General features: G+C 37.5%; 1 protein-coding gene across 1 annotated transcript; it reads right to left on the bottom strand.

Annotated features, from left to right (window-relative positions):
* Positions 1 to 6900: 6900 nt before the first annotated feature.
* LOC134602402 (olfactory receptor class A-like protein 1) lies at positions 6901 to 17708 on the bottom strand. Its single transcript, XM_063447296.1, has 2 exons — positions 17637 to 17708; positions 6901 to 7821 (listed from the first exon to the last, which is right to left on the bottom strand). The coding sequence occupies exon 2, from the start codon at positions 7810 to 7812 to the stop codon at positions 6901 to 6903; it is 912 nt and encodes a 303-aa protein (XP_063303366.1). The 5' UTR covers positions 7813 to 7821; positions 17637 to 17708.
* Between the last annotated feature and the right edge of the window lie 1248 nt (positions 17709 to 18956).

The raw sequence follows: 18956 nt of genomic DNA, 5'->3' as shown, positions 1-18956 counted from the left end.
AGGCTTTTGGCATTAAACATTGTCTTTTCAGAGAAAATAACTCCACTAGCCACTCCTTAGATGGCTGCTAGAAGTGCTTCCTGGGGCAGTACTGCCTAGTTTCCCCCCTTTGCATGTTGACACTGAACTTTCCTCATACAGATGCATTGATTCAATTTATCTTCATGAGGAGATGCTGATTGGCAAGGGCTATGTTTGACTTGTGCTGGCTCTGCCCCTGATCTGCCTAGTTGACAGTCTCAGCCAATCTTATGGGGAAGCATTGTAATTTGCTCAGACCACCACTTTGATGATGCCAGTTCAGAGGCAGCACCAGCATCTGCAGACTTGAATAATTAAGATTTTACTATATTTAGGGAGGCAAGAGGTGGTCAGGGAGGCTAAATGGTGTTTTTTTACATAATAGGGTCAGAAATACATAATTGTGTTCCTGACCCTATAGTGTTCCTTTAAGCAAGAGTATGTGAAGAGTAGTTAGTGTTGCCACCTTTCTTGGAAAAAAATACCATCCTTAATAATTTGTATAATTAATTAGTTATGCATGATATCACATGATGTAAATCACAAGGAGTGACGTAAGAGAACATTCTGTAAAATCACCAGCAAACTACTCACAGTTTGATTCTGCTGTATAGATGAATTGCTCCCAGTGTCTCCCTGTCTCCCAGTGTCTCAGTCTCATAGTCACCCAGTGTCTCAGTGTCCCTATGTATCACAGGGTCAGTGTCCCCATGTCGCCCAGTCCCCTAGTCTCCCAGTGTCCCCATTTCTCCCAGTGTCCCCATGTCTCAGTGTATCCCCATGTCACTAGGATACTTGGAGACACAGAGACCCGAGGACACTGGGAGACATGGGGGCACTTGTGAATACAGACACGGGGACCCTGGGAGACATGGGGACCCTGGGAGACATGGGATCACTGGGAGAAATGGGGACACTGGGAGAGGGGGACACTGAGACACTAGGGACATTGAGAGACATGGGAACACAGACACTGGGAGACTAGGGGACACTGGGAGACATGGGGACACTGAGACACCAGGGATACTTGTGGACATAGACATGGGGACACAGACATTTGGGGACACTGAGAGACATGGGGACACGTGGAGACATGGGGACTCTGAGTCACTAGGGACACTGAGAGACATGGGGACACAGACACTGGGAGACTAGGGGAAACTGGGAGCCATGTGGACACTGAGACACCAGGGATACTTGTGGACATAGACATGGGGACACTGAAACATTTGCGGACACTAAGACACTAGGGACATTGAGAGACATGGGAACACAGACACTGGGAGACATGGGGACACTGGGAGACATGGGGACACTGAGACACCAGGGATACTTGTGGACATAGACATGGGGACACAGACATTTGGGGACACTGAGAGACATGGGGACACGTGGAGACATGGGGACTCTGAGTCACTAGGGACACTGAGAGACATGGGGACACAGACACTGGGAGACTAGGGGAAACTGGGAGCCATGTGGACACTGAGACACCAGGGATACTTGTGGACATAGACATGGGGACACTGAAACATTTGCGGACACTAAGACACTAGGGACATTGAGAGACATGGGAACACAGACACTGGGAGACATGGGGACACTGGGAGACATGGGGACACTGAGACACCAGGGATACTTGTGGACATAGACATGGGGACACAGACATTTGGGGACACTGAGAGACATGGGGACACGTGGAGACATGGGGACTCTGAGTCACTAGGGACACTGAGAGACATGGGGACACAGACACTGGGAGACTAGGGGAAACTGGGAGCCATGTAGACACTGAGGCACTAGGGACACTGGCTGGGGGACATGGGGACACTGGGAGACATGGGGACACTGTGTCCCTAGTGTCTCGGTGTCTTCCAATGTCCCCATGTCTCATAGTGTCCCCTAGTGTCTCAGTGTCCCCATGTTTTCCAGTGTCTACAAGTATCTGTGTCCCCAGGTCTCCCAGGGTCCCCTAGTGTCTGTGTCCCCATGTGTCCCCTAGTGTCTGTGTCCCCATGTCTCCCTGCTGCCTTTCCCCCCATCCCTCACTTACCTGAGCTGCTGTCTGGACTCTTTGTGCTGTGTAGCTGCTCCCCCTGTAACTTCCTATCCCCGCCTCTCTCCACACACAGTGCCCCTACTGGCCATGCTGGTATTGCAGAGTAATCTCTGTTTATACTGAGAAAACTACCTGCATTTGTATTGCCAGTATTACTGCAATACCTACACAGCCAGGCAGCCTCAAATACTGGCTGTGCCAGTAAAATACCAGTCAGGTGGCAAACCAAAGAGTAGTGTGTAAAATGGGCCTATTCCATGGGCCTAGGCCTGGAGCTGCAGCTCCATCAGCCCCTATGTTAATCCGGCCCTGGCTATAGTGACAGGAATATGTGTTTGTTTTGCTTTAACTTCAACTGAACTGGATTGTGATGTAATTTGCTAAATCTTTATTCTAGCTTTAAAAGAAGAAGGAGCAACTCAAAAAAGAGGTTAGCACAAGTTTTAGATTGTGTTTTTTCCAATTATGTAATTTCCACTGAAGTGACAGCTTTCTTTAAGGAGAATCTAGAAAATTGTTTGTGACTATTTGTACGGTAGTTGTCATAAATAATGAAGGCATGGTGAAATTTACTTTCTATATTATATTTTGTAAGTGTGTCTGAGGTGTGCACATATTCTAGGTATGTTTTAGTTATTTACCTTTGACTTGATTTTTTTTTCCAGTTTTGCCCTGTCTGTTATCTTTGAGTATAAATATAATGCCATAATGGTTAGAATGTTTCCGTCATAACTCTTTATTAAGCACTTTGTTCTATATCTCCATTTAGGGACTTTCTGAGTCTTTATAACATGGGCTGGGTTTTATCAGTGCAGGTAAGAGTCTCATACTGACATTAAAAGATACCGTACATGCAATATACTTTTTACATTAATGCATCTCTTGTTTCTATTTCTTATTTTTTCGTTTTAACATTAACTTCTTATGGGCAATTTATTATGACTCACTTTGATTTTATCAGCAAAGCAAGATTCCTGCAGACTACAGCTGTGTTTGGGCCTTTTGTTCTAAGTGTATAGCTGCACTCTACCCATTAAACCCTTTCTTGTGGCCGAACATGGTAACAATGAGAAGTTGAACTTGCTTCTTGTAAAGATCTTTCCTTTCCTGCCCTCAGATTTTTTGTGCTATGACTAATTCTAAATGAGCTGGGATATGACAGTGTACCCCTGTTGTTTCCATGCTATTTGAAAGAGAGGTATTTCATGATTTAAAGCGTCACTGTCATGCCGAACTTAACTTTCTCCTGTTTTTTTCTCTTCTCTTCCTCTCTCAGAATCTGTTCTTCATTACTTCCTATTTGATCTAGTATTCTTTAAAACATAAAACAAAGTAGATACCTTCTTTGACCAAAGGAGGAGATTGTCAGCTCCATTTCCTTTGATCAATTACATTTTCCTTGTTCTTCATTGCTTGTTTCATTCGCTGTTCGAACGTCCTGTCATTTAGACTAGGGCGCTGGCGAATTCACAGAATTTCGGCTTAAAAGAATGTTGACAGTTTGTCAATTCATGTTAGGACAAAATTCTGGCATTTTGTTCAGTTTGGAATTTAATTTGAATTAATAAAATTTCGATCTGACCTGTGCTGCGGCTGCAACTTGCAGCCGCTTAGGAAATAGCCCCTTAATTCCTACAGTATTAGGGAGCTATTTATTAAAAAGCTGAAAGACCAAAATTGGTATTTAGTTTATTGCTCCCCCCTCACTATTATTATGGTGAGGGGGGTAGGTAGGGTTTTATTTTATTGGGGGTGACTATGGACTTGGGGACCCCTCATCACCAGTGGGGTTATTTTTACATTTAGCCCCCATCCATTGCCAATGGGTGGGGACTGGGGGGAACAATAGAGCTCCAACCTCTATTGTCACCTAGAGCTCCAACCCGATGCTCATGGTGAGGTCCAGGGGGAAGCAGGAGGCCTCTACCCTCTTGTCACTTTGGGCCCCCGCCTGCCACTCATGAGTGGGTGCCAAGGGGGACCTCAGATCCCCCATTTAATTGAGTAGCCCCCACTCACAGAGCACATGTCGGGGCTGGGGGAGGACACTCTGTGCCTCAGTTAATTATTTTAATAGATGCCCTGCAATGGGGGTAAGGGATCCTGTGCTAGGTCCCCCTTTATTGGATTCGAGGTGGGGTCTTTTTGTACGACAGTGAGCAGTCACTGGCTGACCATTGTTTAGCAGACATGCCCCTACTTGCAACATAGCGAGTAATGGCATTAGGAAGATTTTAATCTCCCTTATGCTAATATGTGGGACTTCTATTTTTATATATTAGGGAGTCGCTAGCCGGTAGTTCCCTCCTTGTAATAAACTAAATGAACGAAGATCGGTCTTCGTTCGTTTGTTTGAAACATCTATTCATTCATTCATCTTTCTGAAAATGAATAGCCAAAATTCCCGTCTGAATTTGGACAATAGCGAGTGTTAAACTGGGCATGCGCTGGAATTTCCTAGGATAGGCAGATGACGTATCCCACAGGGCCTTCTTCTACTCACACGAAGTTGATGGCGCCTAGGATTAAGGTCTGGGCATGAAATAAAGAGTTACAAAAGGTAAAATGGGTTGCCTAGGGGCATTTAGGAGTGACTTGGGGGGACAATAAAATGTAGTGGAGTAGGGATAAGGGGGTTAAAAAAAATTGCGGCCATGACAGTGCCGTTTTAAATGTTATTCAAATATAAAGAAGATGTTTGATTTGTCAGGAAGCTTCTAAACCTATATTTAAAAAAATATATTTTACAAGTGAATGATTTACATTTAAGGTTTGCTAATCTGGACCTGTTTTTGCACAAAGCCTGTATGTTTAATTTGGCTAATACGCATCTCCTTTGAAGAGAACAAAAGCACAGAACATTATTAACATTTTGAGCCCAGTTGCTTAAGCACCCACTTGAAACCAATTCTTGATGTGCTTCTGTAAAGCAGACTATTTGGAGATAGTCATAGATGCAATGTTCTAACACAGGCAATGAGAAAGAGCTCCATCTTCGTCCTACTCAGAGTGACTGGCTAGCATACATTGCAGCAGTCACAAAGCAAATCTTTAAAGAATGGGGTCATCTCTTGGTGCTATATAAAAATGCCAGACTGCTGAATTGCTCCATTTTGCCCACAGACTGTGATCCAGTCAAGCCAGAGGTACAAAAGTAAAGAAAATAACCAATACATTTAAGGATTGTTGAAGAATGACACGGATTAATGAAAGTTAACAAGTGAAGATAAGCTTGTGGTTGTAAAACAGCTGAGAAAAAAATTGAACTTTCAGTGTTTATTTCCATTATTCTCATATGTGACCATATAATTATCTTTTCTGCCTTTTTCCCTCATATTTGAATACACATCCCTGCTATTCTTCTACACTGTGATTGCGCCATTGCAATAAAGATATGCTTAAAACTGAAAGCAATACAGGTGTGCCAGGATAGTATGTCAATTTACTGTATGGAAAAGCAACTATTTTAAGGGGAACTGGACTTTTGGCTTTATTTTCACTCTTTTAGCAAATAATGTATCTGTTTTCATAGTTATGGTACATTTCAGCATAAACAAGTTGGAGTATGAATGTTGAGCATACAATAAGTCAACTCACTTATATCTCTGTCTATCCCTTCGATAAGCTACATATACCAGAATGTAATGTATACACAATAAAAATATAATCAAACTGAATTTTACATTATCACAATTCATTCTCTTATTATACTCAAGGTTATTGTTATCGTTTACTTTTTATTGACAATCTTTATTTAGAATATTTATTTAGTAGTACATTAGAAAATGTAATGAGAGAGTTATATGTAGCATATAAATGTGAAAATAGCAGCATTTTACAGGAACATTTGCATTGTAACAAAGATATAACATGTGACAACGATTCCATATACATAAAAAGTATGAATAAACATAGGTATAAGTAAAGAAGAAGGGAAAGAGCAGAGAAGAGGGGAGGAACAGAGAGAAGGGGAAGAAGAGGTAAAAAGGTGGGTGCAACCAACCTGTAATCATTTACTTTTTTTAGACTTTCACTACTGACAACGAATTTGAAATACACATTTTTTTTTTCATGTATCATTTCAATTCTAATTTCAAACTCTAATTTATAGCGTAGCTAAATATTTAAATATTGAGAGACTTGGGTTATTGCACAGTTTACACTTTATTATCTTCATAAATAGACAAAATAAAAATTCTATGTGTTTATTTTGACACCTATGCCTTTATTACTAATGGATATCTTCAAAACAGGTAAAATGTGCTTTTTCTAATCTGAAAGTATGACTAAATATCACACTCTATTCAGTACCCAAAACATCATTAAATTTCAAAGTAGATGTATTTTTTTCCCCCACTTATCAATTTGATTTGCACCACTTATTATGAAATATAAGTGTGAGTACTTTATTAAATGTAGTAAACCAGTATAAATCAATATAGAGCGATTCAGCAGTGCTCTGTGTATATTAAGCTGTAGGTGGCTGACGAGCAGTATGTATGCGTGCATAACAGACATCACTCCTATTTTGGGTTGCACTTCTATTTGCGCGTCAAACGCTTTGCATATTTCATTTCTGACATACCTCTGTTTTTTGCGGCAAACCTTGTGCAATGTCAACATCCCATATCAACATGTGAATATTGTTGAATAAACAGATAACCAGCATATTTTGGGTTTAAACTTTGTAAAGTCAGATCTCTCATGTTTTAGTTTCAAATACGCCATTTAAATATGTTTTTTGTGCAATGGACCTTGCCTTTGTACTGTTTTCACACCAGTATAACAGGTTTGTATGACACCTTAGGAAAACAATATTTTTATTCTTTAACCCAAGGATTTAGTTTGCTTCTTATTTTCCTGTTAAATATAATGAGCACAAATGGGCAGACTGAACCATAACCCATGCTGAAAAAAACTCTGATGTCCGACACCAAAGCTATGAGATGGGTAGAAATGGTTTGGTAGAGCCAGATGGTGTTATCAATTCCATACAGAGTGGCATAAAAAGTTACCAGTGTTACTACAGCACGGGCTGCCTGACCCTCAGCAGAAACTTGCCCCTTGTTTGTATTAGCACTTCTAAGAGCCTTCACTTGCTTACTGTGTCGGTGAAGAATAAACAGGATGTAACAACTAGCAAGTGCCATTAACACTACCAAAACCAAATCAAGGGCAAAGCTAACAAACCCAGAAGCAGCAAAGGAGACTTGGTCGGGGTAGACTACAATACAATAACCTGGGCCGTAGGCATACTTGACACTTGTGTAGTTGAAGGCCTCAGTGGCATACATGCCAAAAGGTGTATTGACTATTACGCTCATCACGTAGAGGATGCAGATAGCTGGCTGCATACTGTCTTGTATTTTAATCTTCAAGGAAGAACTGGTGCCAGCTGAGCTTAGAATGGTTGCTTGGAAGCAACTGAGCAGACAAGTGAGGCTAATGGCCATGCCACGGAATATTCTGAAGATTGCAGATGTCACTTTGCAACCAGCATCATTAATATATCCCTTGACTCCGATCTCAAAGAGGATGCTGGGGAAGATTCTGGTAAGGTATCCAAGGAGGTTGGCTAAAGAAAGGTGACATAATATAAGCTCAGAGCCTACAAGCTTGTGCTCTCGGTGAACCATCACAACAAAGGCAGCAAGGATGACAACATTTCCTGTTACACCCACCAGTGTGATGCTACTGTACATTGCCACTTTTATCAACTTGTATAACTCCATTCATTTAATCTGCAATAAAAATTAAGATGTGTACTGTGAATTAAAAAAAAGCATGTTTGTGAATAGCATAACAGTTATGTTCAAGACCTCACATATCATCACTTGGGTGGCTAATAAAGTGACATCATCAATCAGTTGCATTTTACATTGTATGTTTACTATAGAGCAGTAGATGTCAAATAAAACAAAAAAGGTCCAGGCACTTCTATGCTCAAAGGGCAAATTTATTTGGAACACAAGGGCATATTTATTTGGAACACATATTTCGACCCAAATGGGTCTCTGTTAAGCCAGGACCTTTCTTCTTCTACTGTTTTAGTTTGTGCTAGCTCCTGGCCTGATAGCACCCATTTATCTCACTTGAATGAGTACAGTTCCTGTTATATTTTGTAGGGATACTATAGAGCAGTAGAAATGTTGTGTTTTTACCCTTTCTGACGTCCATAATGTAAGCCTTATTTTAATTTCACATTTTCCACTTGATGTTTTAGCAGTTGCCAAGGTTGATATACATATTTTAGACCTAGTCGACTTTGTGCTATACATCAGCGCTAATCGTGAAATGGACATTTTTTTTTGAAGATCAGAGCTTTAAGACATTTTTATATACCTTTTACTAAGCAGTCTATATGATGGACAATTACATTATTATAAGCATGTAAATGGTTCCTTTTTAGAGAGCCAAAGCTTTTTTTCTGTATATGTCTCCTCTATCTAAGACTTCTTTATGTCTAATATTGTGAGAAAAATCCTTCAAATCAATTAAGTTTAAGAAAAAGTACAGAATGGCATTACTGGGTGTCCCCCAAATGTTTAATTATGGGTTTTGGTGAGATTGGCAGGTTGTTAAATAAATTGTAAATGTGTTTGCAAAATCTTTAATGGTTAATACATTAATACTTAATGTTCTTGGCTTTGCTTAAGTGTGTTTTACTGGAAATATGACACATTTCAGGCTCACAACATACTACTAGTACACTCAAAGTTCGTACTCTCTTATTCTATATGTCACAGGTCAGTCTCTCAGTCTCTACCTGCAATAGAGTCTCACCAGTCTTGGGTTTTATCTAAATATATACATTAACTTGTATATTTAATACACATGCAGAATAACAGTCTACATTATTATTTTCAATATAACCTGCATGACAAACAGTAATTCTTACTTCTGCAAAATAAGAAAGTTAGTTACAGTTAGACTTCTGCATTCAGTTTCTCCCAAATTGTGATTCGTCTGAATTTTGGGTGATCAGCATTTTGCCTGAATTCTCGAACCTGGATCTTGGATGATCATAAACACAAACGAACAATGCATGAAACTACATTGTCTGATTTGTGATCTGGAGTTTCATGGTACCGAAAAAAAAAAAATGATGATTGATGATTATTCACTGATCTAGTAAAAAAATAGGGGAGAAAAAGGAGAGCAGTAAAAAAAAAAAAAAAGCTATACTTATATATTATATATTTCATGAATAAATAATATAGATTTTTTTGTAATGCTCCTCTCATTTTTCACTCAATTGGTTACATTTTCTCACTCGACCTGTGAACCAGACTGACATGAAGTTGGACCCATTAGTGTACTGCAAATATAAAAAAAATATTTATATTTTACAGTGCAGTGATTAGAACATTTTTCACCATTTTGATTCATCCTAATAGTTGTTCATGAAACGACCACATGAACTAAATATGTCCAAATCAAAATCCGAAACTGCCCAAACTGATTTTTTTGCCATGCACTTGTCTAATTACAAAACATTCTGCTTTGGGAATGGTGGGTGTTCTGGTGAGCAGTAACCACTTAAAAAATACATGGTAAGGTACTATGATCTGGATAATGAATCAGCTATTATAAAACACAGTATATACTTGAAAATTGGAGAAATCTCAATGTATCCTTCCTGGTAAAATTATTTATAAATAAATAAATGTACTGGTTTGGTTTTTAGAAAATAAGCTCTGATTTCTTTTGTGGAAGGGAACATGACTGCTGACCTATCACTTACATACTTGTTGGACTTTCAAGCTGGTATGTCAATTGTTAGATAAAATATAATATTTTTATATATTTCTGTTCCTCTTATTTACCTCCTAAATCCAGTGACAGGCATTCCTTCACCAGCTTTGTATTTATGATTATTGATTAAATTGTAGTGAATATCATAGCTGGCAACACATCTTTAAGTAGTAAAGTCAAGTTTAGACATTACTCCTTTTAGAAAAATGACTACCTCGAGGATATAGCATGGTCAGACCTCCATGCTGGAATACAAAGACAATTTTGATAATTTTTGCAAAGAGTGGTGCATAAAAGACTTTATACTACACAAAAAAGGATTGTGGAAGAAAAAAAATAATAAAAAAAAAATCTATTGTTTTCTTGAAAACAAAAACAAAGGTACAATGGACATTATGGTCTGGTGCACATATAAAAGTGTTGTTAGAGGCAACCTGATAAAAATGATATTGATTGAAAAAAAAAAAAGGAATACCGCCACTATCGAAACTATACATAACATTAAGTGAACAAAAAAGGCAAAATAAATTAATACCTACTACACAAATAGCAAGTAAAATTGCAGAAATAGAAAAACAGATTAACAATCAACTATTAAACAAAGCATCTAAACAATTAGAATCATCGCAAGCTAAATGGTATTTAAAATGTAATAAACCAGAAACAAAAATGTCCAATAAACTGAAAAAAGACAAACATAAAAGAGTAATATATAAACTAAAAGAGAACGACACTTATCTAAAGGCCCCTGAAAAATTCAGAGGAGCTTTTGAAAGATTTTATCAGAATTTATATAGCTTACCAGAAGAAATATTTGGCAAGCCAGAAGAGATTGAGAAGTTTTTAAAATCTGCCCATGCCAAAAATCCAACCCTATCAATCAAGGCAAATAAACCAGCCCATAACAGAAGTAGAGGTTAGTAAATCGATAGACAAACTTAAAATAAAGACCGCTCCAGGCCCTGATGGCTTTACAAATGAATTTTACAAATTAATGAAAGATCAACTCATAGGGGAACTCACTAATATTTTTAACTATATAATGGAAACAGGAGACTGTCCTGGAGAGCTGTTAAGGGCAAACATTGTGCACATCCCAAAAGCAGATAAAAGACCCAGAAAACATAGGCAACTATAGACCTATATCATTAATCAATACAGATATTAAAATACTATCTTCCATTCTAGCTAACAGACTAAAAACAGTAATACCACAACTCATTAATAATAATCAAATCAGATTTATACCAGGGAGGTCCTCAATTAACAATCTTAGAAAAATGATATACATAATGGAGGAAGCGAGAGAGCAGTGGAAGCCCTCTAATGCTTCTGTCAATAGATGCAGAGAAAGCGTTTGACAGGGTTGGGTGGGATTTCATGTTCGCCACTTTAAACTGATTTGGAATCACTGGACCAATCCTACAAGCCGTGTCTGCTCTCTACAGCTCTCCATCAGCAAAGATAACAGGGTCAGGATTTACATCACTAAATTTTAACATAAAAAAACGGGACCAGACAAGGGTGCCCTCTCTCTCCTTTACTGTATATAATGGTGCTAGAACCCTTGGCGATTTCAATGAGACAGAATAAAAAAAATAATGGATTCACAAATTCACTAGGACAAACCAAATTAAACATCTATGCAGATGACATTCCATTAACATTAGAAGAGCCAAACATTTCAGTCCCAGAATTACTGAAGGACATGAACAACTACTCCAAAGTCATAGGATATAAAATAAATCTGGAGAAATTGACATTTATAGCAAAAAATATGAACAAAAGGACAATCAAACTTCTTGTGCAGAACACTGGGCTCACCGAGAATAGTGATAGCCTAAAACATCTGGGTATCAATATAACTACAGAATTAAAGGATTTAATAGAAGCTAACTTTCTACCACTACTAAAACAAACTAATAAAAATCTAAGGGATTGGAAAGGCATGGGCTTTTCATGGTCGGGCAGGTTTAACATCCTAAATGCATATATCCTGCCAAAATTGCTGTACTTATGGAGAATGCTTCCAATTAATTTCCCAGAAAACTGTCTGTCCTTGCTACATTATTCCTTTGGTAAATTTATTTTGGGTGGCAGGAAACCAAGAGTCAAAATTAAAGTGTTGGCCAGATCAAGACAGGACGGAGGTTTGGGGTGTCCAGAAGTTTTGCAATGCTATCAGGCCAGCAGACTATTTCACATAATGCTCACACAAAGTAAGGCAGCAACCCAAGAAATATGGTATAAAATGGAAAAAGCTAAAACTGGGTTTGGAAACTTATCCCTATAATTTTGGGTTGTTGAGGCAAATAAAAAATGTATTAGAGAGGCACGAATCAAATTTTAGATACTTAAAGAGTTAATGAAGTGGTGGGATAAATTTATAAACAAGAAAGGAATTAGAAACAAAATAAGTAACATGCTTCCATTCACAAGTATCTCAGATATGCTATAAAACATAAAAACAGATATATGGATGTCAAAAGGGGTAAAGGAAATTAAAAACCTAATGGAGGAACATAATCTTAAACCTTTCAAACAAATTATGAAGGACTTCAATATTCCCTCCAGTGAAACGTTCAACTATCTGTGAATTAAAAGCTTCGTATCAGAACACCTCTTTAAAAATAAGGAGGAGGATACCATAAACCGTATACAACTATTTGAATGAAAGAACTATAAGAACTTAATGGCAAAATGTGCTAAAGTTGTATATTAATAGAGACATGATAAACCGATAGCATTAATTAATAAGTGGGAAAAAGAATTACAAGTACCATTTGAAGAACAATGGATAAATTCCTTAAACAAACTTAATAAAAACATATACGGTCTAAATCTTTTAGAAACCCAATTCAAACTATCAAATAGATGGTACTTAACACCTAAACGCCTAAAGAGAATCTTCCCAGAGCCACCAGATAGATGCTGGAAATGCAATATTGGGGAAGGTAATGTGATCCATAGTTGGTGGCAGTGCACACCCAGAAATAAACTCTGGAAAGAAGTAATCAGTATTATCCATCAAATAACGGAAATAAAACTACCTTGCAAGCCTAAATGTACAGAAGGTATTAAAAGCAACAAGTGCCAAAATACACACAACACTCCCTGTGTATAGACATATAAAACAATACTTATGCATGTACAGGTATATGTGAGGGATGTCCCATGTAGTCAGTACCTACAATAATAAAAAAGGTACATAGTATAGACTGTACATACAACGAGAGAAATACGGAGGTAATTGGATACACTCACGGATTCCAGAGCCGTACCAGGCTCTGTATTTAGTGCCCAAAGGTGCCTCAGAAGGCTTTGCTGGAGAATCCTGAATGGTATCCCCCAGAGGTAGAAGGAACAGCAGCAGAGTGATGGTAAAAAATGTAGATTTATTATAAATATAAATTAAAATAATAACTGTGCAGGTCCCATATGGTGACTCACGAAATCACAGTCATGCAGACGCGTTTCAACTCAGTCCGAGTTTTCATCAGTGCATAAAATCATCCGGTTGCTGTTCCGTTTTAAATTCACCGCTATTTTGATTGCCGGTCACATGGGCGGAAGTTCGGGTGGCCGGCGTCTGACATCACTTCCGGTATTTCGGCGCTCATTTTCCAGCTTAATTGTGTTTAGTGCGATTGCCCATTCGAGGCTGGAGACTCCATCTTGTGAAAGGGCATCTATTATAGTTCTTAGCATACTCGCATAGAAAAAAACTTGCAGTATTGGAAGTGGCACAATGACATATATGAAATAGCGGTAATAATGCAGTATTGTGCATAAAAGGACATTATAAGTACATAATGTACAATATCAATATGGGATTAATTAATACATTTGTCCAACTAGGGCAGAAAAGTTTCATATTAAGGATGGACATCTATCATATCTTAAAGAATGTATCCATATAAACAATAATTGCTGAAATACAATGAAATAAAAATGTTAAAGCAACAGCAGCAGTATAGTAGTATATATAAAAAAGAAAATATGTGGATACATTAAACAGCATGTGGGTATATGATACAGAATGATCCCATCTAGGTGGTATGAATATAGCCCATATAGAATAAGATTGGTGGGTGAAAAAAAGAGACTAAAAGAAGAGTCTCTATGGGAAACTTAAAAATTATATATATAAAAAATATAAAATTATAAAAAATGTACCAACTCAAAATCTAAATTTAGACCGTAGGGGGATAAGGTATTCAATTCAAAAATCCACCTACTTTCAATTTTACAAAGTTCTTTAAAATTATCTTCACCCCTCCAATCTTTTTTCTTTTGAGTAATGGCAGTGAAATTGACACATGAAGGGTCACTGTTGTGGCATTGTGAGAAATGTGCAGAGACACTGTGTTTGGTATACCCCCTCTGTATGTTGCCCAAGTGTTCCAGTATGCGGGTTTTTAAAGTCCTCGTAGTCATTCCCACATACTGGAATCCACAGGGGCACCAGAGGAGGTATATCACATTACTAGAATGGCAAGTAAGAATAGAATTAATCTTATACTCCTTTTTAGATATATTGGAGATAAATTTAGTTTGTGTATCTTTCTTAAATTTTGTTCTTTTACAGGCTCTTTTTGTTCTATAAGATTATATCTAAGAAAGATACACAAACTAAATTTATCTCCAATATATCTAAAAAGGAGTATAAGATTAATTCTATTCTTACTTGCCATTCTAGTAATGTGATATACCTCCTCTAGTGCCCCTGTGGATTCCAGTATGTGGGAATGACTACGAGGACTTTAAAAACCCGCATACTGGAACACTTGGGCAACATACAGAGGGGGTATACCAAACACAGTGTCTCTGCACATTTCTCACAATGCCACAACAGTGACCCTTCATGTGTCAATTTCACTGCCATTACTCAAAAGAAAAAAGATTGGAGGGGTGAAGATAATTTTAAAGAACTTTGTAAAATTGAAAGTAGGTGGATTTTTGAATTGAATACCTTATCCCCCTACGGTCTAAATTTAGATTTTGAGTTGGTACATTTTTTATAATTTTATATTTTTTATATATATAATTTTTAAGTTTTCCATAGAGACTCTTCTTTTAGTCTCTTTTTTTCACCCACCAATCTTATTCTATATGGGCTATATTCATACCACCTAGATGGGATCATTCTGTATCATATACCCACATGCTGTTTAATGTATCCACATATTTTCTTTTTTATATATACTACTATACTGCTGCTGTTGCTTTAACATTTTTATTTCATTGTATTTCAGCAATTATTGTTTATATGGATACATTCTTTAAGATATGATAGATGTCCATCCTTAATATGAAACTTTTCTGCCCTAGTTGGACAAATGTATTAATTAATCCCATATTGATATTGTACATTATGTACTTATAATGTCCTTTTATGCACAATACTGCATTATTACCGCTATTTCATATATGTCATTGTGCCACTTCCAAATACTGCAAGTTTTTTTCTATGCGAGTATGCTAAGAACTATAATAGATGCCCTTTCACAAGATGGAGTCTCCAGCCTCGAATGGGCAATCGCACTAAACACAATCAAGCTGGAAAATGAGCGCCGAAATACCGGAAGTGATGTCAGACGCCGGCCACCCGAACTTCCGCCCATGTGACCGGCAATCAAAATAGCGGTGAAATTAAAACGGAACAGCAACCGGATGATTTTATGCACTGATGAAAACTCGGACTGAGTTGAAACGCGTCTGCATGACTGTGATTTCGTGAGTCACCATATGGGACCTGCACAGTTATTATTTTAATTTATATTTATAATAAATCTACATTTTTTACCATCACTCTGCTGCTGTTCCTTCTACCTCTGGGGGATACCATTCAGGATTCTCCAGCAAAGCCTTCTGAGGCACCTTTGGGCACTAAATACAGAGCCTGGTACGGCTCTGGAATCCGTGAGTGTATCCAATTACCTCCGTATTTCTCTCGTTGTATGTACAGTCTATACTATGTACCTTTTTTATTATTGTAGGTACTGACTACATGGGACATCCCTCACATATACCTGTACATGCATAAGTATTGTTTTATATGTCTATACACAGGGAGTGTTGTGTGTATTTTGGCACTTGTTGCTTTTAATACCTTCTGTACATTTTGACTTTAGGGTGTTGGGGAACACCTTTCTCACTCCAGTACTGTGTTTTGATTTTTTTCTGTGTAAGCGCCATTCACTTCCCTTGTTTTACTGTACCTTGCAAGCCTGAAGTGGTTTTACTAAATTTTCACTGTCCAGAAATGACAAAAAAAATGACAATGTTGTTATTACACATAATTACAGCAGCCGAATTACTTCTTGCAAGAAATTCGAAAACCGAGACAATTCCAAATATAAATGAACTAATAAAACACGTAACATGTGAGAAATATAACCCTAAACCGGATAGACAAACAGAATAATAAAACATTGAAACCATGTTAGATATAGGATGCTCTTGCTCTCTCTAAGACTTGATGTACAAAGCGGATAGATAAAAACCCATACTAAGAATTACATAGCGACATGTGGGGACCCGGTGGGAGGGACAAAAGACTAACACACCTGCAATATATTGATGATGACATTGCACCAATGCCCGCTTAACACAAGTAATACAAAATGTAGGCAGAGCAGGCACAAGTTTGAAATAAAAATTAAAAAAAGAAATGACTACCTGGATTGAACAGGTATGGATATGCAGCTGGAGCCCCAAGATGTCTGCGTGTAGGTTACTGTCTGCAGGCTTTTAAGTCCTGTGCATGTCAGGTTCTTTACCTGTGGATTATTGTCAGTTTATGACAGAAAGGTTCTGGCCATTGTCCTACCCCAGTTTGAGCTTGCACTTGCAAGTTCTCAGCATGCCACATTTGGCAAAATTTTAGCTTTAACGTTATTATCCACTCCTTGCAATATTATGGGATATTTAAACAACTAGGACTAATCAGTAAATCTATTTTAAGAGACCGGCGCTGCATCTGAGAAAGAGTAAGTTTTAAACTATTTCAAAGCGATCTGAGTAGGGCCACGGAGATAAATAGTTTGTCTAATGTTATAGTGTTAGGAATACATGTTTGTAGTCCTGACACTATAGTGTTTCTTTAAATTAATATACTTGTATCTACTTTTTATAGTTAGTATACTGCGTGCATATTATGATTTAATGAATACATATTTAGAGATTAAAACCAGGGATTAAAACCAGAAAAGAAGGAAGTATTACCAATAAAAAGTGCTAGAACAAAAGGACCTGACTGAGGGTTAATACTAAAAAATACTGGGTTTTCAATAAATAGTTTAGCATCCCATCTTAAGTAGTTAAGGATAACACAGGACAGAAAAAATATTTGGGATATGTATAACATGCACTTTAAAATGGGAAGAACAGATCAGTCAATCAGTCAGTTCTTATCTACACTCACAACCCCCTTACAATACGATTTTACATTAATAGTGAAGTGATTATATGTTATACTATTTTATCCCAATTGGATTTGATCTGAAGAAGAAAATGCAGTAAGGAACACAAGAACTTTAAAAAAAAATTCATATGTTAGGTTGGATTTTTGTAGTAGAGACAGAGTTTACTCTGCTTACTGAATGGACATGCTTCCATGAACTTTAGTGGAGTTATTGCTATTCATTAAGTAGAGTAAACCCGTACTCTCCTAAGAGAGTCAGTGTGTTCCTCTAACATTTTAGATAATGACTCAACCCTGTTTAAATAATAATAATAATAATAATAATAATAATAATAAAAAAAAATGTTAAAAGAAAAAAAAATAGTTTAAATGTACCTGTAATCCAGTGTAGGACAGTCTCTTAGAAGCAGATGCTCTGTCTCTTATGAGATCAACAATACTGATGATCTCCATCCAGTCCAATGCTTCTCATACCATTAGCGATGTTTGGTGTGATTATGGTGAGTGCTGCGTGAAGATGCTGAGTGGGAAAATCTTTGAAAATCAAAGGTCTTCAATGTGAACACTCCTCTAGTGGTTGTCAGTCTGGCAGCCACTAAAAGTGTGATTTAGGAGAAATACAGCCATTTCTCTGTAATATTATTTTAGGGATAATAGGGACAGCATCTATTTACCAAAACCACTACATTAGGATGATGCCGTTTTGGTGCTCAGAGTGTACCTTTAATTACTTTAAGCATCATCTACTCATCTACTGCATGGGTGATATTAGTCTTTCTTAATATTTGAATTAATATCCATTATTAAATGAGAACATTGTGTCTGTCAACATAAACAAGTCTTCTTACCTTTTGCTCACCTCTCATGAGACGATCTCTGTGCTGTGTGAAGTTTTTGGGCCACATTTTATACACAGGATGGCATTTCTGGGGTTAACTCACAGGATACCCCCAAAGAGAAACACTGAGCTCAACCACCTAATCAAATGGAACATTTTACCATTAATAATCAGTTCCTGCTTAATTTCATCCCATGGGATTCACGTTAATTTAGCATAATTGTAACTGACCACAGTTTTATGAAGATTAACCTGACAGTTACACATTTTTAACAGGCTCTGCAAATTAATTGCATACATTTCCCAAATGTCACATATTAATTCACTACAATGATTGCTGTAATAGAGGTGCAATTTTTGTAGATCTATGAGCGTCATGAAATATATTATAATAAAGTCTTCCTATAATATATTACATATACATTTGTAATGTAACTGTCATTTATAAGAGTGCAATTACTCAAGAAAAAATGTGTTGCATTGCTTAAAGTGGCACTGCCATGCCGAACTTACCTTTCCCCAATCGATTCCTCTTCTCTCCCTCTCTCAGGATCTGTTCTTCATTTCTTCCTGTCTGCTATAGTTTTCTTTAAACATTAAGAAAAAGTAGGGACAATTTCTCTTCTGGAGGTTTCCTACGCGGTGACCAGCGGAGGAGCAAAGTGTGCTTCGTTTCAGCTGGTCACAGAAATTTCCCCACAATCCTTACCTTTCCTCCCTGTTCCTGCGATGATTCGTGTCACTTAGACAGGGCACCGGCAAAATTGCCAAATTGCGTTCTAACAGTTTCTCCATTTGTGTTAGAATGCAATTCGGGACTTTGTTCGTATCGGAATTTCATTCGAATGAATGAAACT

The sequence above is a fragment of the Pelobates fuscus genome, chromosome 1 (genome assembly GCF_036172605.1).
Source record: "Pelobates fuscus isolate aPelFus1 chromosome 1, aPelFus1.pri, whole genome shotgun sequence".
NCBI classification, from domain to species: Eukaryota; Metazoa; Chordata; class Amphibia; order Anura; family Pelobatidae; genus Pelobates; species Pelobates fuscus.
The sequence above is the reverse complement of the archived record's forward strand: the minus strand, read 5'-3'. Positions and strand labels throughout refer to the sequence as shown.

What these genes read in the sequence shown, in the direction of transcription:
- LOC134602402 (XM_063447296.1), bottom strand. Translation starts at nt 7,812, where the DNA reads ATGGAGTTATACAAGTTGATAAAAGTGGCAATGTACAGTAGCATCACA.